The sequence below is a fragment of the Nothoprocta perdicaria genome, unplaced genomic scaffold, assembly GCF_003342845.1.
Source record: "Nothoprocta perdicaria isolate Ctin4 unplaced genomic scaffold, notPer1 scaffold_165, whole genome shotgun sequence".
In the NCBI taxonomy this organism is placed as follows: Eukaryota; Metazoa; Chordata; class Aves; order Tinamiformes; family Tinamidae; genus Nothoprocta; species Nothoprocta perdicaria.
Window position 1 is genome coordinate 1,218,933 of NW_020454816.1, and position 21,339 is coordinate 1,240,271.

General features: G+C 45.2%; 1 protein-coding gene across 1 annotated transcript in view; it reads left to right on the forward strand.

Annotated features, from left to right (window-relative positions):
* Positions 1-21,339, forward strand: part of SLIT3 (slit guidance ligand 3) — a 337,579-nt gene that overhangs the window by 153,300 nt on the left and 162,940 nt on the right. Inside the window, exon 5 of the mRNA XM_026035707.1 lies at positions 7,944-8,015. Coding sequence (XP_025891492.1) covers positions 7,944-8,015 — 72 coding nt within the window. The remainder of the gene's footprint in view (positions 1-7,943; positions 8,016-21,339) is intronic.

Sequence of the window (21,339 nt, forward strand, 5' to 3'; positions counted from 1 at the left end):
CAATCTTGCTCTCAAATGAGTAGGGGGAAGCAGTCAAACGTTTGAGGGGTCTAATATGACTTTCCCATTAAGGATGACRGATGGTTTGGTTCTGCATAAGGTCTTTTGATTCAATGTTTTGCTTTGCTTTGAAAACAGGTACTTCTTTGTGCATCTTTTCCCATSAAAAAAGCAGTATATTTTGCAACAGGTAGGGCAAATTCTGAGCAAATTGCGTGAAGAAAAAGAAAACTCTTTCAAAGCAAAGGTGTCGTGGATCTCCGCGCTGCCCTGGGGATTGTGCAGCATGTTGGTAATTACGAGGGTTTTAYGGTGTTGTGTATGGTAGGGTCCGAGCCGAACGCAGCGCTGCTCTGCCGTGCATGGAAGCCAAGGGGAATAAATGCTTTTTAAAAAGTTGCACATCATTTAGCCTATTTGTTATATACCACTCCCTTGTTACCTGGGCTTAGGTTTTCCATGGGAAGGCTTAGATTAAAATTTATCCTGRTAGTTACTCGGATATGTATTGGGATGTCGCATCCGTCTGACTTGTTAATGGGAAGTAAGGTCTAGCCTAGTGAAATGAAGTCGATAACAAAACAGTCTCTGGTTAAGCTGCAAATTTTCCCCTTTTCAGCAGTTCCAAAAAATGATCATATGAATGAAAGAGAAGCGCAAATAAAAACCCGAGTACAATGGGGAAGGCTGGTCCAGAGTGTCTTCCTGGGCTAACAAACTAATTTAATATTATCAGGGTGGACAGAGCAGCAGAGAGCACATGAAGTGTTGGTGGTTTTGACAAATCCAGTGCCATTTTACACATCCATCAAATTTTTAATTTGATTAAGTGAGTAGAATACTGCAAACTGTTCTTCACTTGTAGAAAAAAAAAGATTCACCTGAAAACTAAGCAAAAAGCACAAAAATTGAGATATCCTGGTCTCCAGTGCACTAGTTTCTGTCTAGCTCTGAAAAGACTGCAGATATGGACCAGTTCACACACACAGTGTAATGAAAAGGCTCTGCTTGTAGGGAGGTCACAGCTGATAAAGCAGATGAAAAAGCTTTGAATTCATTGTGTTACAACATCTTATGCAGGCCACAAGCCAGCTGTAATGGATTACTTTTTACAGAAATATAATTTATGGAATGTATTATGAAKCAGTATATGGTGTTTCTTTAGCCTTACCTGTAGTCTGCATCAATAAAGGGATGAAAAAGCTTTAGTGAGTAGCTGTGATGTCCTCGGTGTAATTGAATAATCTAACTGGAATAATATGATTGTGGCACAAAACAGTTGGGTTTAGTTCAACTGTATAAAGAAGAGAGTGGACAGCCTAATCAAATAAGCTCATTTTCCATTTATTTAAATAGTAGTACTTCAGTGTGCTAAAAATTCTGCTATTTAGACAGTGAATTCTGCTTGTATTTAAATTGAAAATTGGGTTACATCTTCAGTATTTGTAAAAATAGTGGAGAGCAGCAAGGTGAGGCTTATGCAGTTATTCTTTCACCTCTTCCTGAGAGTTCACCCATCAAATTAAAAWWWTTTTTTTTTTACCGTAACAAACTGATTTATGTCAAGTTTATCCTTCACTGTCATAGAAGATGCTGCCATGAAATTTGGCTAAAGGAATTAATTTAATGGTTGGACAAAGGAGAAAAAAGGAGGTTGGTGCCACAAAGAAGCTGAGTGGATGGGAGGGAAAAATCAAGTCGGAGGCTTTGTAACTCCTGGCTCTTAGGGAACCTGCAGCACGTTAAGCCTGTGTGGAGTGGAGAAGCCCAAGGACTTCCTTAAATCGTCCTTAAATCACTGACTAAAATGAAACAAGTCTTGCTGATACATTTCTTARCTTGGAATGAGCCTTATCAGGTCGCCCATGGCTTTTGATGGGGTTAGTAAAGGTTTTGACCGAGTGTAGCATGGGTGGTTTTAACATAAATACCTCCTTGAAGTATTTACGGGCAAAACTAGAGGGGAACATATAGAAAACTGAAACGTGGATTAGGCCAAGGATTGAGCTGCGAGGCAGGATGCGTGTCCTGGCACCTTGGTGCTGCCCGGTTCTTGCCCAGACTCCTACACAAGGCTACAGTTTGGGGTAGAAAAGTTGCRTTTTCATGCTGGGAAAAGAGCAGTGAGAGCGAGACTCCAAAGGGGAAAAAAATCCCATCATGGTTTAGGCTGAAGAACTTCCTGATTCCAGTGGTGAACTACTTAGAGAACGGAATAGGAAGGATTAGAACGGGAAAAGAAAAGACATTTTTAAAAGCAAAGCTATTACAGGGTTCATTACTTTATTTATATGTTCTCCAAAATCACATGAATGAAGGGAAAAAATGAGAGAAAAAAATACTGGCTTTGGTTCAGAATGTCAATTACTACTTTTTTAATCCTCTTTTCACAATTTATTTGACATCTTGAACGGTAGCCAAAAAAGCTATTATAACTATAAAACATATTCATTGGTATAAATCTCATTAAGTGGAGCAATTTAATTAAGGTATTGACATGCTTAATTGATACGTGCAAGGAGAGCCCATTTTCATATCTCATTTCCATACGCGGGCTGCTTTTAGAAAAACTAGCTCCGTAAAAACGTTATAGATCGGGCTCAGCCCTGTCATCCCTGAGGAGCACTTGCTACCATTTACCTTGATTTAGAGCCAACTACTCTCCTAAGTGGAGCTCCATTAAATGGATCTGCTGTCTGCCCGACTCCAACATGCGTCAGCTTCTCTTATGATCAATAGTGGAATATTTATATTAATAAAGCCCCGACTTAATTAAATAAAATAGTCTTCTGGGCAAGCTGGAGGTACGAGGGGATGGGCGGCGAATCGATACRTGCTGCCATTTGGACATTAGCTGTGTGCTTGGAAATTTGATGTGGTGGCACCCGGGATGCGTGTGGATGGGTTTCCTTGGCCTCCAAAGCCCATGGCCAACGGTGGCCATGGTCATGGGGATGCTGCCGTTGACCACGATGGAAAGGAAGCCCTGCTAGAAAGGCAGTGTTGCCTCCTAGGCCTGTGTTTGGTCATTGTTTTGGGCTGGGAAGGGAGAGCTCTGCAGTCYGTGCAGCTTTGGTGGTTCCTCTGCTCTGCAGGTGCTGGTGGCATCTGGAGGAAGGTGCATTCCACTCTGTGCGTGGCAGGGAGTTGTGAAGTGCCATTTGCTACCTAGGGAGTCCTTCAAAAGCCGTCAAAAGCCATGATTCTGCTTCCATGGGTTTCTTTCTCATGTTTGTAACTGCCACGACAGGAGGAGAGGTGCCAGGTTCATTGAGCTCTGGGCAGGTCTGCTGTGGAGTGATGGACCAGCTTGTGGCTGCGCGTTGGCCACCGTTGAAAATGAGAAGCTGGTTTCGCTTCAACAGGTGCATCTTACATGGGTATCCCCAGTAGATGCAGCCACTTCGTGCTATAGTGTCCTGGTCTAAAAAATCTGAATATCATAGCCAGGTGGAAAAACGGATGAAGACTGCAAAGCCCACCTGAAGCCTGATTTACCTTTGCAGTATTTCACAGCGGCTTTGGGGAGCTGAGCCATTCCTAGTGGGAAAGATATAAAGGAGGAACCAYGGAGGAAAAACAGAAGCTAAAATGTTAGAAAAGGGAAAAGCAGCAAGAGGCATAAACTGTGTGGGGCTTCAGTGACGGTTAATGGTGCGGACTCAGCCGTATCGGTCTGCAGCAGGTGCTGCAGGGCTGGTGTCATCGTTCCTGTGCAGAAACTTGGGTCTGAAGCGCTGGGCTGTGGTGCCCTGGCATCGTCGAACGCTTCCCACCTCCCAGGAGCAGCCTCGGGATGGGCAGCACTCACCTATAACCCAGCGGTGGCTTTTCATAGTGTGGGACCTTCCAGCAATTTGCAGTTCACCTCGCTAGAATGAATGGAATTTCACTGCAATTCATTTTTGCAGTCCATGGGTTCAGTTTCCCCTATATTACTTTTATAGAGCAGCAGAAATGCCTATGGTGGTTGGGCAAACGAATAAAGTAATTGGCTTCTTTCTCGAGGAGATCATAAAAAAAAATAGAGCCCAGATTCATTGCTACCTATTTCTCCAAAAACAGTCTGCTTTTGTAGCTAAAGTGCAGGAGTATACGCTCAATTCAATAAATATTATTTTATAAATATTGCAATCAAGAGTTCTATTCTACTGTGTGAAATTCATATACATTGGAATATAACTGGACAAGGAGGTATTTTTCAGCGGATGTCAGGAAGTTTCAAAGATACCTTTGCTATAAAAATCTTGCTCGTGAACAAAGACAGAATTAGGTCAAGAAAGGTCACTTTAGGTCTAGCCTGGCTGCAAATGTTGATCAGTTTGTCAGTAATGTGGTATTTTCATAGTCCAACTCGTGTCTTTGGCACTTAAAACTAAAAATAAGTTWAAAAAAAWTWAAAAAATCTCTAAATCCCGTTCCCTGCACATGCCCTGTTTGCTGGCGGGAGGAGGGGAGAACTGCCCAGCTCATGGAGATGTTGCCCGTGGTGGAGCACTGACACACAGGTTAGTCTTAGAAATCACCTAAAATGATCTAAACACGCTTGCTGGTTTTGCAGGAGATGTCATGGGCTCGATTTCTGCCGTTGTGCTGGGTGCGTGAGCAGCTGACAGGCACAACACTGTTTCTAGCTTAGTGGAACCAAGTCTTTTCTATTGTAGAAGTTAATGGAAAACTTYAGGAAGGTCTTGGGGAGCGACCAMGATGCTCAGTTCCTGTGAAGCCGGSAGGACTTTGCTGCGCCCGGAGCGATTCCCCAGTGACACCAGGGCAGGAGCCGTGCGCCCGTTGAAGCTCGTGCAGGCTGTGACGGGCCTTTATGAACAGATGGGTTTTAATTTGGCCTGGAGGAGGAGGAAGATGATGCTAAGATAATTACCTAGACCGTGAATGGCTCTGAAGAGCGTTCTCAGCTCTTGGTTAGTCCATCTACAGAACAGCAAAAGCCCTCGTCAGCAGCACAGTAGCTCTGGAGATGACAATAATACTTTGCTTGTAGGATGGCTAAGCATCATTTTTAGCTGTTAAAAAGATACTGCAGAATTGAAGCAGAGCAAGAAAAATYCTAGCATTGATCTTTGCTGTAAAGGAAACACCAGTCTGCTGTGAGACCAAGTCACTTAAGAAGCGTGGTGGCCTGCGTGGTGGCAGCAAGGGTTTTGGTGGGGTTTTCACCACCTGCACTTGACTGGTTCCTGTCCCTTTCTTGCCTGTCACACGTCTGCCGTGACGCTGCTTGCAGGAGCTGCCTTGTTTCATTCCCCACGCCAGTGACTTTCTGGTCTGCATGGGTATGATATTTGGGAAGATGTCTCTTCTGCTCAGATGACACCCTCTAATCTTTCCCTGTTCCCTGCTCTCTGACTCCCTAATTATGGTATTTAATTCAGCAAAACACTGTTGGATAAAGCTTATACACACCGTACTGTGCAAATTAAAGCTAACTCTAGCGAGGCAAGTTGTGGTGAGGAGCTCTGTTAAGCCTGTGACCTTCTCTGCARTAACTCAGCCTCCTGTCTCTGGGCTGACTATAAGGAGGTGCAGGGTGGAAAAACAGTCACTAACCTTTAGCAGTGCCCAGACCTCAAGATCTTTTTATTTTATTGGTAAATACACAGAATGGTAACATTTATTCACTCAAAAATYTTCACTGGCAAAAAATAAGCATATGAGCCCTCATGGAGCTCTCGTTTTTCCCCGTTGCAGAGGGCCGTGCTCGTCTCTGAGCGCTGGCACGCACTGACAGGCCTTGTTAAGCCCCACTCCTACCTTTGCACCAGCTGCTTGATGAAATAAAACCAAAGGACGTGGAGTTTCAGGGCTTGGTGTGACCGACTTGTGTCAGGAAGGGCCTWTGGAAAAAGGAGGGAGGTGTCCAGCGAGGAGGGTGACACTCGCCTCCCATCCCAAAGCAGTGACTGAAGGGGGACACGGAGGAGATCCTGCAGCTGAAATCCTTGCCTTGAACTTAGTTACAATAAAGTGCAGTTCTTTATTGCATAGCACTGACAATGACCTTTTAGTCCACGTGAGACAGAGAAATGGAGAGCAGCAGCAACCACAAGAAATATCTCTCAATYCAGCTTCTTTCTGGGCAGGTCTTTGGTCACAAATTACCTTTTTAATCCTGGAGTCTGCGCATCCTAAAGGATATGGAGAATCCCTGACGGATGTGCAAAGGTTCATTATGCCCTGCTTTTGTTTGGAAAAGGGAGGCAATCTAGAATATGATGCTGCCGTTTTTGCTTTTCCTATAATATTGCTTATTTTCAACATTATTGCAACTTGTGCTAAAATAGCCATTTTATCGGTGCGGATCTATRGCCATGATGGCTAAAGTACAGGCTCTTATTTTATGAATGCTCCTAGGGTCTGTGTTCCAATTAACTGATTTATGGTCTGTCACTGGCAAATTAAAACCAAAGAGCCTTAATGTATTTTATTGCCGTGCGAGATGGCTGAGGTTTCACTTAGGCTGCAGGAGCCGGTGTCAGAGCAGGAAGCCAAAGCCCGGCCTGGTGGCAGAGGCTGCGGAGCCACTTAGGCAACGTCAGCAGATTATATTTTCCCCCCCTTTGCAATCCTTTTAGCAGCAAGGCTCATCAGTTTGCGTTTGAAGATGAGCAGAGCGACGTTGTGCTTGCAGAGGGAGTTAATTTGCGTCCGAAGCGTTTTAGTTAGATTAAAGCTGAAAGCTAGAAGAAACCTTGGCGGGTGCCCGGCGGTGGCTGTGTTGGAGCCCTCGGCTGCTGGATTCGGCCGGCCCCATGGCCCCACTTTTTGCAGCCCCAAAGCCGAGGCTCTTGGGTGACTTTGTKGTGCCCTTTGGAGTGGCCTTTGGAGCACGACTTGCCGGCCAGGACACCYGCATGGAGGGGCACGGAGCCACTTAAGGAAGCGAGGGTGGTTCCTTGGGGCCGCGTGCGGTCCCTGCGATGCCCTTCCTGCAAGTCCTGCAGCAGGATGAGCACCCTCAGGAAGGCTCTTCCCTAAGGAGAGCGGCCGTGTTAGCCAAGCGGCTCTTTCCACCTTTCTTTTCTCCAATTTCTTCCCCTCTTTTGCCCCTTTACCCACCCAGGTCTTGAGGAGACGGGGCGAACCTGCGGCTGAGGCACACGGCCGTGATGCTGCTCTCTGCTCCCTGGCCTGCRGAGCAGGTCGCAGGGCGCTCGCCTCGCTGCTCCTCGCAGCGCGTCCCCTTCCGAGGGCAAAGCCCCAGCCTTTTGGGAGCAAGGGGAGGCGAGCGAAGGGTCACGGCATGGATCAGTGTGGAGCAAATTGTGGAAGTCACTGGTAATTTTAATCCAGCTGGAAAAAGAGGCTCGTGGCAGCAGCCGTGTYCTGTCCGCGCCGCTCCGGGTGAACAGCGGCAGCTGCCGGGGCCACTGGCGCAGGCTGCGGCGCTCGTGGCAATTGGATTAGGCTCTGACAAGGACACAGTCCCCTTTTCTCCTCTCCGCRTGATGGAAAGCAGCAGAAAGGCCCGGGCCACACGTTGACCTGCAGTGTCACTGGGGGCTTTTGTGGCAGCTCCGGCTGCCAGCCCCTTTTCCGTGAAGCCACCGCGGCGACGGGCGCAGAGGAGCCTCGAGAGGCCCTCCGAGGGCCAGGATTGCTCCCCAAAACAGGCCAGGCTGCACGCGCCTCRTCCCGCCTGCTTCCCCTTTCAGAGCGGGAAAGTTTCAGTCGTTGCAGTACCCGTGTGCCCTGTGCACGTCCTGCTGCTGGCACTGCCCTTTGGGGCAGGTTTGGGTGCCATTTGAGCCCTTCTAGCTCGTGCCACCTTCTTCTTGAGGCGATGAAGGACATTGAGATCATTGTGTGGTACAGTCAATTGAGAAGCATCTSCATGAGCAAGCGTGTTGCAATCAGTTGTCTTCTGGAGATTTGAGAGTTATGTTCTCATCTGTAATGCATTTTTTTTCTCTTCCCTTTTTCAGAGACCTGAGCGAAAACCAGATAAAAGGAATCCCAAGGAAGGCCTTCCGAGGAATCATCGACGTGAAGAACTTGTAAGTGACAACTCTGTCAATATCTGTGGTGAGGAACCTTCTCCCTCACTTACACTGACCTTCTGGCCACCACATGTCCACCTCCGTGCAGCACCAGGGGGAACGTGGGGCTCTGCTGGGTGGAGCAGGTGATTGCCAAAGACCTCACATGCCCCTTGGATCCTCTAGGTCCCATACAGCTAGTTTTGAGCAAAGAGAGGCCCGTATGTAGAGAATTTAGCTCTCCTTCCAGTCCTACACTGCAAAAGCAAGTCAAACCTCAGCACTGCATGCTTGAGAGCAGAGCTGGGAGGGTTGCTGAGTGCTGTTGAATGATTTAGCTGAAATTGTGTGTCCTACCAAAGCTGGGTGGGAAGTGAGCGTGTCAGAAAACCTGCTGAGCACAAATTTCAAAAGAGGAGATGTGGTGTTAGCTTGGCAAGCCTGGGAGACTGACTGCGCCTGCTTTGCCAGTCTGCCTTGGAAATTTATTTTTAAAAGCTGTTGAAGGGAAAGAAGCAGGATTTTGYTCTTTGTGCTCCTGGAGTTAGTCCCGCTTAGCTTGTCCGTTGCCCCTCTCTCATGCATTGAGGATCTGTGTAYGTACAGAGCTGCTGGTCTGGGTCTCCAGGAGCTGCTCACGTGTTGTGTAACAGAACTGCATGTACGTGAACGTGGGGTCACAAGGTATGCAGAGAAAGGGAGCCAYGTGCAGATTCCCTGCAATTCCCTGAGAAACAACCTGCTCGGATAGGGAAGCAGAATGTAAACTGTGAGTAACTGTATACTGAGCTGATTTAAAGCCATTAGTATTAGCACAGTATTATCCYACTGCTAGCCCAGCTATCGTCTGAGACCCCACCGTGTTAAATACTGTAAGCACTGGGTTAGTAGTGTGGAATTATGTGGCTTCTTTCRTAGAAAACTCAACAGGAGATGTCAAAAACTTCTTCAGCGAGCACTCTTGCACACCTGTGCTCCATCCCATCTGTTTGCCTGATGCAAAACTTCTTAAGCGCRCAGACTGTTTTTCTGTAGGCAGGACTGAAATTTTTAAGGGCAGGCAAAGGGAGTCAGAGCACGACTACATTTGYGTCCAAAAGGGAAGCACTATCCCCTTGCTGTGCTGTATTGTGGGAAGCATCACATCCATGGAGACGAAAGCACAGCTTTCCTTGTTCCAGACTGGTAAACTGAGGCACAGAGGTGCCCAAGAGCAGCTTCCTTCTTGTACGTTTAACTGCAGCTTTAGCTTTTTGATATGAAAGCTAATTTTTTGAAGGTCAGCCTGCGAAAGTGAAGCTTGGGGAAGGCAGCTAAGCTCATTTAAGCCTTGACGTTAATGCTGCTCTTAAGTGCAGGCATTATCAGAGGACGCCCCGTGAACAGGTCTAGCTTTTAAGATACAGAAGAAACGAAAACCTCACTGTGGGCAGGACTTCGTAGACTTAGAAGAAAACATAAGGCACTGTTGTCCATGGGTGAGAGCAATGTTGCTCCCAGCCCCAGGAGATGCTGAGCGGAGTGCGAGTAAACCCCAAGTCAGCGACTCYCTTCCCAACTAGCTGCCGGGAAGCAGTGGGAATTCCTGCAGTGATGACTGCAAGGGTGTGATTCAGGGATAGCCCAGGCAAGCTTACRTGTGCTGGGTCTCATGCTCAGGCTCTGCTGGGCAGCCCAAATGCCCCTGCTTTGCTGCAGCCRTGGCTGTGCCAACAAGCACATGGGCTGGAGAGATAGCAGCCCTTGCTGAGCCTCTGGTTTTGCAGATTTATTGCTTGGTGTCAGGGCTCTGGCACCTCTTAAAGCAAGTTTTTGAGCCATCTTGGAGACCTTTAGACGTAAGAAACAAAGTTATATGTTCTCCCGCTGTCCACTTCTGTCCAGTTTGTCTTGAAAATTCATGTTGAGGGAGGCTGGCATTGAATTGTCTCAACTTTTATGGCTTGACATTTAGCATGGCCTTAAATTCTTTTGGTTTCTAAATAAAGTGTCTAAATGTCATGGAAAAAATAGTAGCTGTTATAATAGGGATGCAGCCACTACTAGGCTGCATTAAACCTGCAAAGTAGGGCTGTCTGCAGAGCAGTGTGCAAGGCATCCCGCAGGAAAATCCCTAGGGAAGCAACGGGCAGGTAGAGCTGGGGCTCAACCACAGGATGCACGGCGGGGGCAAACTGACCGTGGTGCAACAAGGGGCTCGGTACCAGCATCGCTGTAGCCATCGGGGAAAGTAAATGGTGAGAGGATTTGAGAGAAAGAAGGAGGGTTGCAGCGAGGAGTGTTGTATGGCTCTCYTATTTCCCTTTTATTCACTGCCTTCCTTTCTTCCTGGTGAGAAAGGTTCTTCCTTTCACCTTTTCTCATCTTCTTAGCAGAGAAGCGGGCCCAGGAAAATGAGTTGTGTTTGCATGAGGTAAAGCCAGAGCAGAGGCTGGAGAGCTGAGATTTTAAATTGCCCATAGTGGGAAATCTGTTTTTAGGACTTATTTTCATACACGGTCTCCTCTGCAGCTTGGCCCTAAAACGCAAAGGAAGAACCTGCCTACAGAAAGAACCAATTAGTAAGTTGATAGTTAAGATAAAGAGAAAAATGTGGAGTTTTTTAAGTCATATTGCTGAGTAAGAATTATCCATCACAAAGCACGAGGCTACAGAGGCATTTGGGGCAGCGGGCACTTTGCCCACGTGGTGSAAGGGGCTCTTGACGGCCGTGCAAGCGAGCAGAGCGCGCTCGTGCGCTCAGTACYTGCTGCTCAGGGCACAGGAAACATTTCTTGCAGGAATCTGGCCCCGAATAAGTTACCTGAGGAATGAAATAGCTGCGTTTGGGTGTCGCGGAGGAGCCGAGCAGAGCCCGCTGGACGTGCTGGAGCCCTCGCGCTGACGGTGCTTGTGGGGAGGCATTTGCCCCACACATTGCCCCACAAGCAGGGCCATCRCTGCCTTGGCCCCTGCCCGGCTCACCGGGGCAGCTCCGCGCCCGCGCAGCCTTCAGCATTTCCCCTTTTAGACCCTTTTCCCAGGTGATGGGAATTGGGAGCGTGGGAATGCACGGAAACCCGARTGGGCAGGTTCCTCCGTCACGATAATACGGGCACTTGTGTGGAAATATTGGACGGACTTCGTGTTACCAGGACTGCCAGCTGCTTTACTGGCATCCGGGAGCCACTTGGGGCGTTGTGGATAATCTCCTGCCTTAYAGCCCCAAAGATGCCTTTGGAGGAAGAAATGAAGTAGTTAGAATTAAAAAAAAAAAAATGCAGAAATATATCAGCACGTGTGTAACATTTGCCACTTCCATAAGCCTGCATACATTGATTTTCCTCATAGTTACATTACCTATACAATGTCAAAATGAGAGCTTTGCAAGAATGGTTAAATATTTTAGTGATTACCAGTGGTTTCAGTTTCTAATTTGTTGCATAGCTTTCTGTGGGAGTTACATCTTTTCCTCTGTGTGCCCCCTATTAGCATTGATCCATGTGATTTACAAAAATTAAACAGCCCGATTGCACACTCAGGGTCAGGAAAAAGCTGAATTTGCTCTTCACTGGGTAAAGTCTTTGCATTCACCTCATCAAAAAACAGAACAGTTCCTGTGCTATTTTGTCTACCCCTCACAACCCAGCGCTGCAGGTTGTAGTATTTGCTGATCAGCAACAGAATGAAAATAAGTAAGTGTTCTTACCAAATTAGTTAAGGTATTGAATAAATCCTAAGAAACGGTGATTGATAYGGGTGCAGCCATTCACTAGTGGAAACAAGGCAAGTGCTTGCGTGTTGCTTGCGGCACACAAATATGTCTTAATGAAATGCCGTGCTAGGAAACTTAACCTCTTTGGCCTGGAGTCCCTAGGGAAACCATCACCTTGATCACTTAGAAATTTTTAGCCTTCGTTTCATGGTATTTGTCTGTAGCTCAGATTTACTCTTTACTATTACTATTGCTCAATAAAATAGAGCAAAAGGGGAGAGAGAATCAGTTTTCCACTAGTTTGGTGCAGAGTCTGGAATGAGTCTCTGATAGTGGTTGGAGCCAAGAGCAGGGGAAGAGCTGGAAGAGCTGCAGGGTTTCCGCATGGGGGCTTGTGTGTTTGCTTGTGCATCCTCCCATAGTCCGAACATTGGAAGATGTGCAAGAAGGGCAGGGTCCGGTKTAGGCCCCGGTGTTTACCGGCGGCTCAAGGTGCCGGGGAAGCCTCTCCGGGCTCCCCGGGGACGGCGCTGGGGCAGCGCCGCTCGCTTGCGGGCCTAATGCAGAGCAGATCTGGCCCTTTGCAGTTTCCTTGGAGCTCTCGCTGGCCCTTTGATACCAAACTTGATTTAAATGGAATGTGACATCAGTGGAAATAGTATGAAAATCGAATTTTCTTTATTTTGGTCTTTTTTACGCTAACCTTGGCTTGCAGTTCATCTAGGGATAATTGATCCTGTCTCTGTGCCGTTCTGTAATTTTGAGTACCTTTGTAGGAGACTTCCTGCAGTGTTCATCCGTGCTTGTCAAAGCAGCTTTTAGTCCAAAGAAAAAAAAGATACTGGTTTTAATTATAATTCTAAATAGCTTCATAACCACGGTGACCTCTGAATTTACATCATTTTTATGATAGCCTCTCCATTCCTGGCTTATTGATTTTGTCATTTGCCTCATTATGTTTAATGGGAACCTTTTGCAGGCAGCTCTGGGGGCACCGCGGGGTCGGCGTTGGCCACCTCCCCTTCCACTTGGGCCAAGCCAAAGCCCTGCGTAGCCTCCACGTTCATGTTGCTGCGCTTCCCCCTTGGCTCTTCAGCCCCTGCAACCCCTGTCCTCTATCTGGAGAGAAAGAGGGTTTTGTGGTGCAAATCTAGCACGCAGATTTATATTTTCTAYCTGTTTTACAAGGTTTTTAATCATAAATGATGTTTATGCAAACATCTGCTCACGGTGTTTGTGCAGCAAGGAGTATTATCCAGYGCTTTTCAACAGCGGGTTTGCTACGTTATTTGAAAACGTCCTCAGAGGAAGCTTGGGTCGTGGAAGTCATGCACGGATATTAAGAGGTTGCATGGAGAGCCCTGTTGAGTTTTGAGGAGGGAAACTCATCCTGCAGCCTTCATGTTCCCCTCCAAATACCCATCCAGCATTAAGAGACCSCCCCTGAGCTCACTGGCGATCGGACACTGCTATGAGACGAGGAGAAAGAGAAAGACAAGGAGAAAGGCTGTGAGACCAGGTGCGATTCTGACACCATTTTTGGTGAAAGAGCTTTGAGGGAGATGAGGATCAAACCTGTTTTATTTCCCACCAGCTGCCATAGAAGAAGCAGGAGAGCGGCGGTGGCTGCTGCGCGATGCTCTCGGACATAAGGCCCCTCCAGAAGATCATTTTCCTCCCCRCCTCCTTTTTTTATATTAAAAAAAAAAGCCTGTGGGATCTAATTTGGCTTTTGCTTACCCTTTTCTAGCAGCATAAATGTCACAGAAACAAATGAGCCTTTCTTGTCTTCACGTGGAAGTAACCTCTGTTCCTGTCCCTTCTAATTTTTTAAAGCTCTTTTTAAAGTTATTTTTCTCAATCACCGAAGAGCCCTGCTACAGCCCTGTGACGGTCCCACACACAGAGTGTGTGCAACCTGCTGTTTTCTCACGATTCATTTTCTCGCGTTTTACGAAAAAAAGTAAGAATTTCCTGCATTTTTTTTAAAAGGATGTAAGCGTTGCAGAATATTTCACTGTACAATTCTGCCTCAATATATTGTCATTCAAAGTTGATCGTAAAGCAGTTGTGATACGGTAATCCTCGAATGTGCAATTTTTTCATAAAAAAGAAAGAAAAGAAAGTCACAATTTAACTTTAATAAATTAATAGGCTTATATAAAACTGTGATACRGTGAGCAAGATTTTTTAATGCAGATGGTTTGCATTGAGATGCTTGTAAGCAATGCTGGCACTTGCAGGTGTCCCTCATACAACTGCCTGTGACGGCTCTGAGTCTAGGGCAGCCCAAAAGGGCTCTTTTTAAAACAACTTGAAAACTCCYGATCGTGACATTGGATGGGAAGTGGCCATTCCTATGTGAAAATTACCTTTGGGAATGAGGTTCAATTTGCCTCAGCTTCGTTTGCTTTCCGTCATGACCTTTGGTAGCCCCATACATGAGTTTTACCCTTGCACCTCCTTTATTTTTGAAGTAATTTATGCTCCTAAGCTCAGTTTAGACACAGCATCTGCCATTGATTAGGCCCTGCTTTAAGCGCAGGCCTAGGAGAGGGGGCTGCTGCAGGGAGGTCAAGTGGCTTCCCTGGAGGGGCTCAGTGGGTAGCAGGGGCCAGCACATACGGACACATTTTGGGGCTAGTTCTTTGGGTTTGGGTTGTTTGCTCTTCTATTCTGATTGATTTTTTTTAAGCTCTGCCTTGAACACGTTTGCAGAACTTTGGAATAAGCCTTTTATCTGCCCCCTTCATTAGGATGCTTTGACATTTCCTTAAAAATTAGATATCAGAGATTTTGTTAAAAGAATAAATTAAGGAAAATAGTTGTGCTATTTTGTTATACATATATATATATATATATATATATACACACACACACACCCAAGACTGACGGTTTTCTTGCACAAGGCTTCCTTTTTCTTATGACAATTCTGGCAAAGGAAGCACCCGTCTCTGCTGGGAATGTATTTATGCATTGATGACGGGGAAGATTTAATGAAAAGGAAAAAAAAAACAGTAGGCAAGAAAGTTCCTGAGTCTCACTCATTAAGCTAATGTCCTAAGGTGGGTTTTTTGTTTGGTTTTCTTTTTTTGATCAGTCTTATGTCTTGTAAAATCCTTACTGAATGGCTAATAAGTAAATGTGAATGATTAGTTGAGACATGGGGCTGTTTACATTTAAGAAATTGCAATGGCTGACTTGACCCGAAAGATGAAGTTATTACTCTCAGAATGCATTATTTTTCTTAAGAAATACAAAGCAGTTTGCACCAAAAAAAAAGAAAGGAAGTCTGTAAGAAGTAGGAACCTTCTTGAACACTTGTAATAAGGTGTAAAATTAGCTATGCTAGCTGTATCACAAATAATAAGCCATCTATACCTATCCTTTTATAATTAGGAATACACTTATTTCATGAAGGTTTTTTACCAGTCATGAGCGGAATAATTCTGCTAATTAGAAGTTCTGCATTTTTAGACAAACAGAGATTTTTTGGGTAATTTACTAGCGCCTTTCCCAAGCGCGTGGGAGTGGAGCCGCTGCCCGGTTCTTRCAGTGCTCCTTGCCTGGGAGGTCACAGCTGACCCTGGACACCGACATTTCTGAAATGTGAAGTTTCAGCTCCTGGTATTCCCTGCGCAGCAGTTAATCCCGCTGGGCCAGGAGGGATGCGGAGGGAAAGGTGCCGGGAAGGCTTCCGCAGGTGACTGCGTGGGACTGGGCTTGCCTGGTGGTATCAGCTCCCCGCAGGGCCTTTGATCGTGTCTTTACTTTTAGGCAGAGATGCTGGAATTCAGCAAAACCATAACAGAACTACTCGTTTTAGCCTCTGTTTGTGAAGGTACTTGGTGCCAGGACTAGCATCCTCACTAGTTATATATTGTGCTAAGTGGTCTTCAGCACTTGGGATATAGTCTCTCCTGTGGGCTGGGCTTTGGGTTTGTACTTTGAGCCTCCTGAGTCTACACAAGCCTCTCTTAACGTGTAAATGATGTAGGTAAGTGGAGCTGGAAGGGGGGCATTCCCTTCCTCCAATTGTATGGAAACCTCAATATGTTGCTGACAGCTGTACATACATCTGCAGGACGGATGTATAGATATATTAAAGAGTGAGGGGCTTGAATCCTGCAGCAATCATATAAATGTCAGAAAAAGATGAAAAGCATTGGCTTATGTGAAATAAGTGCAATAGTCCTCCGGTTTCATGTAGGTGGAAAGAAACCCTCCCCGGTGAATATGTGCACAAGCTGTCACATATGTTTTCTGCCCTGTTCCCTTGGGGTATATAGTAATGCCACATTGGTTTGGTAAAAGAAGACAGTTAAAGATCTCCTAACAAAAACTGGGTGTAGTGATCCGAGCACATTGCATGTTTATGGTTCATATGCATGTTCAGATAGGAGCATTGGTTCCAAAATGCTTGTAAACATAAATCCACAGGGTGGATTGCCGTCCTTGTCCCGGTGATAAACATTTCACAGATGACGTGGATTTGGCTGGCTTGAAAACAGATAAAGAAACTAGCTCTTTGTCAGCAATGGTGCAGGTTGCTGTGTATCTCTATGGCACTTCACAAAAGTTTCCAAAATTGTTTTCCTAACTGGATCCCAAGATGGCCAAGAGCAACGTTGGTTTTGGTTCCGCTTTGATATATAAGATGATTTATTTGTTTTCCTTTCCAGCAGACCTTATTTTCGAGGTTTTCTTTTAATTTGCTTTTCTCTTCAATTCTTTTTGCCTCTAGCAACTGGTTGTTTTTCCCTTCATCCCTTGTGTTCTTCAGGTACCCTGCAGTATGTGTTCCTCCACTCGCTGCGTGCAGATCGGGGCGCTTTATTACCAGTGTAGGTGAATTGAGCAGCTGTCTGCAGTTCAGAGCAGAGCTGCGGAGAGGGGTGGGTGGCAGGAGAGGACACAAGTCACGGCGGCCTCGTTTGTGTGACACCTTCTTTTTAAAACGTGTCATGGGTGATTAACTCGGAGCTGGGTAATTGCGGGGGGAAGATGGATGGGGCTTCAGAGCCTTTCAGCAAGCATCTCATTCCAGCCAAGGGCCTTGGTATCCCCCACCAAGGACCCTTGTGCAAGGCTGTGAGTGCACCCAGACCTGCACTTCCCTCGCCCATGTGAAAACCAAGACCAGGTAACACATCCCCAGTGACTCCACAGGCTAGAGAAGGTTGTTGGAACACTCAGAGGTTGCTGCTGTCAACTTGAATGGCCAGGAGCAACCTCCAGACCACATTTTTCTTTGAGGATCGTGCCCTACCTTATAACAGTAATGAAGGACTTGAGGATGAGTGTGAACATCTCTCTCCCAGCAGAGCATCATCTCACCTAAACTCACCCATGTGCTTATGGAGGATTGATTACGAACCAGCCATAGTTGCCATGTGCAAAATGAGATGTCATACCAAGAAGTGACAGGTCTGGAGACATCTAAAGTCACCAGAGGATCGGGACATTGCATGTGCAGTGAAGCAACCCTGGGAACGCAATTCTCAAATACATTTTTGAGGTTTTTATATCAGCGGGCAGATAACAGCCCTAGAAATATAATTATAGGTTATAACTTGGGTCTAATTCCTTTTTAGTAGATCTGAGAAGTAGAAGCAAAATCTTGAACTTAAGTAATGCTCAAAACAGGTAGGTAGTGAAAAGAAAGCTCTAGCTAAGCCAATGGCTCCTTAATGTAATCGAAACTCCCTGTTCTTAGGCCACTGAACAATGAGGCAATTAACAATAGAAAATTTAAGAATAACTTAACCTTAGTGTCTCTAACAGAGAGTTGCTGCAGCTGCATCAGTGTAAGAGAGAACACTCTTCTACTGAGGAGGAAAAAAGGGGTTAAAAAACAGGCAAAAAGGTCAAAAGACACTCCCACTGCCAGCATCCCTCGGAGCCAGAGGTTAACAACCTCATCCCTGCTGTGACTTTATTCACAACATTTCCCCATTCTGGTGTATTTTACCTCTTAATTTTCCTAGTAGGAGTTAGAAAACATATCTCCAGTCACCATTCGACTGCAGGCAATAGAATCCCTACAATGTAATATGTGATATTAAAGGAGACAGATGTCTGCAGATGAAATGTCACGATCCCGTTCTGCCCTGTCCAACCCCTGACTGGTTGAAGAGGCGCCCGTGGGTGCCCAGCCCTGGGGCACATTCACCCCCTCCTCATCACCGAGGCCCTGTGTTGGCCTCCATCTCCTCGTGCCATTTTCACGTCCTCTCCATGCAGTTTTCACCAGGGCGTCAGGTGCGGATGGCAGCAGGTGGCCGCAGACGTGAGCATAGTGTCCCTTTGTCCCCACCCTCTTTTATGAGTATTTTACTCGTCAGGTTAAATTCTGTCACATCTTTTTTATCTACACATGCTACTTAGTTTCTGCTTCCTTTCAGGTTTTCCAGCGCTTCACAGTGTCATCCTCATGCAGATTTAGTTTCCCATGAGGGGCATGAGCCACTGGCCATGTTCTTCCTACAGACCTGGCTGTGGATCCAAACTTTTCTTGGCATTTGCCATTCAACACCCACTAAAACAAAAACACACAAAGCTGTAAATACCCAAGTCCGATGATCTTGCAGGTCTTTTCCAACCATTATGATTCCAAGTGCAAACCTCCCAGAAACGTGAAAACCAGCCCGGTGAGTGACTTGCACGTCCCCTGACGCCCGTTTCACCTCCCTCGGCTCTTCCCTTGGCCGACTGCAGCAGCAGATGGTTTTTCAGCCCGGAGTCACTAGGGAAACAGCCGGAGCTGCCCCATTGCTATGGAGACGGGGAGCCTCCTCTCGCTATGTGCAGCTCCCTGTGGCCGGAGAGGGGCTTCAAACAGGGATGTAGGGGGGTTAAACAGGGATGTGGGAGGTTAAAACAGGGATGTAGGGGGTTAAACAGGGACGTCCCCCTGGCCCTGATGGCCAGAGGAAGCCTCGCTCGTGTGGGACTGGCCGCTGGCTCTCACCCTGCCGCCCTGTCTCTGGTTTTGGCAAAAACATTTTGAGTTAGGAGTTAAGATGAGGAAAGAAAAATAATAAAAAGGTATGGGAAATGTTTAATACTTGGGACTGGTTGTTGTCAGGGCAGTGGTTATTTGCCCACAGCTCTTGCTGTCCTGGTGTATTCCCCTTCCCAACCACCCTGCAGGATTTAGTGTTGGGGGGAAATTTAAGACGGAGAATCTGGCTCTGCCCAATTCCCTGCTGCAGACGAGCTGCTTTGGCACGACGTGTCAATGTCAGCCTATGGCCAAGCCACTTTTTTTTTTTTTTTTTTTTTTTTTTTTTTTTTTTTTTTTTTTTAAACAAAAACTGGAATTTTGGAACCTGTTCTGGAACCCCACAGGCAGCTTTCCGATTGACCACAGCTGCTCGGGCACCTGTGCTCTGCACTGGCTTTGTGCTCCCCCGGAGAAGTACTTTAACGTTGAATATAATACAGCTTTATGTACAATTTCTGGTGCAAGTAAATTGCTACAAAATGACTTTTAGTAATGCTTTGATAACTGTAGAAACTGGAAATAAAAAATGCATTAAATAATTTTATATTATTTCAATTGCATTAAATTTAGTTTTTATATTATTTCACTTGTATTAAATTTAGTTTTTATCTTATTTTAATTTAATTAATTAATTTGGCTTAAAGTGTCACCCACTACCCCTTCAGTGCTTTTTTAGCAACCGAATTTAAGGACAGGGCCGTGTGTGATGCTTTGGGTCAGTTCCTTTGAATTACTGCCATCCTAAAAGGTACATAAAGACCCGCTTTGAGGATGGACAACAAATGTGTGTGTTTCAAGAGGGTCTTTGTAATTCCTGGGAAGCCTCAGTTCATAGGGAATACTGGGAATACTGGGAAGCCTCGGTTCATAGGGAATAAACTTTACAGGAAAGTACTTGCATATGGACAGCAGCTTTTACTAGAACATGCGGGAGAAGGTTGTCTGAGCAGGGTTTTTGTCCGTGACGATTCTGGAAAGAGTAAGTTACAGAGAGAAATTAAGACAACTGAAAAGTGCTYGCTATATTTATATATATGTGTGTTAGTATGGGATAGTATTTAAATATTTAGCTAGGTTCTGGACAAAATATATGAAGAGGCGATATTAATTAAACTACCCTTACAGTATAATAAAAAAACGGATTAACCCTTGAGCTCTGCAGTGGTGTCAGTAATGTTTGTAAATGAAAAATAAATCCCTCAGTAAAATAACATGCAAAATATTGATTATTTAGTTCATTATTGCRAAATGTTTGATACTTGAGGGTCTTTTCTTCATGTATTTGAGGTGTGTCACATTGAAGGAAAAGYATTCAAATCTCTTATGTGTGGCCTCAGAGTAGATAATTTGTTTTAAAAAAGATTGTGCATAGAGTAAATGTAGATTTTTAAACATTAGCTATAATTTTAATTTTGWGGAACAAATACATAATTTTCATTTTGAAAGTTTTTACCCTGGATGAATTCAATTATCTAATATTTTAGGACAGTATTTTTTAAAAATCTTAAATCCAGTGTTAGTAGAAATATCACATTAACTTCTTTGCTGGGAATTTTTGCCTCATGAATACATTCAGAAACCAAATACTGTTCTTGGGTAAGCAGAAATTCCAAACCTCTGCATTTAAAATATTATCTTAAGCAGSAAACAGGAATGAGCACTGTAAAATCCTGTTCCTTCCAAATGTTGGTTAAAATGTAGCTCTCAAGTGTGACAGATAGTGTATAAATCTAAATGGATAAGGTGGCGGGATGAACTGTCAGGGGAATTGCGTGCTAAACATTTAATGCGGTGTCTTGGTTAAATAACCATGGAATATCTGGGGATATAAAGCTATTAGGATGCAGAATTATTTCCTCATCGTTTTACAGAATGGTGATGCTGCTCATACTTTTTTTTGCTTTAAAATGCCAATTTTAAAGATAGATAACGATAATCAGTTGCATATAATTTGGTCAYATAATTAACTGTACTGCTTTTTAATAAAACTGAGATTACCTAGTGAGTAATGGGGCAAGATTATGATAATATTTGGCATTGTGGCTACCGTRTGAAGGATGCCTTCTAGCTCGAGCAATTGGATCCCTCCTGTGTGTGGATGAGAAGCAGCAGATAATTCTTAGATAAGCAGAATTTCTCTTTTTTTCTTTTTCTCATGGGAATTTCTCAATCTCCCATGAGATGCACATTGGATGTTAAGGATCTTGAACATGGTCATCAGGAGCCGTAAGCCCTGACCATGAAGCACTGAGTGTGTAGGAGCTCCCAGGACACTACAGGTGTGTAGGGCACATAGAATCTGCCTAGTTGGGTTACAAAGTGACTTTTATAGTGATTTTTGTCCCAATTTAGTGACCACCCTGCCCAAGTGCATGTCTTGTGGGTGCCTYATGGTTTCCATTGCCTTGGTCCTGTGGGTTACGCACCTAGTGTAACGTGGTTGTTAGTGTGACGGCACCTCTAGCAATGTGTTTGAGATGTAGATATTACRCTTTGGCAGCAAAAATCAATTTATGAGGGTCATCTTTTTAAAAAAGCAATATATTGCATGCTTCCATGAATAGACATCCATGGCTTGCTATCAGATGGCTTAGTGATGAGCGCTCTTGGCTTATTTGCTTATTTTAGTAGGTTTGGCAGAA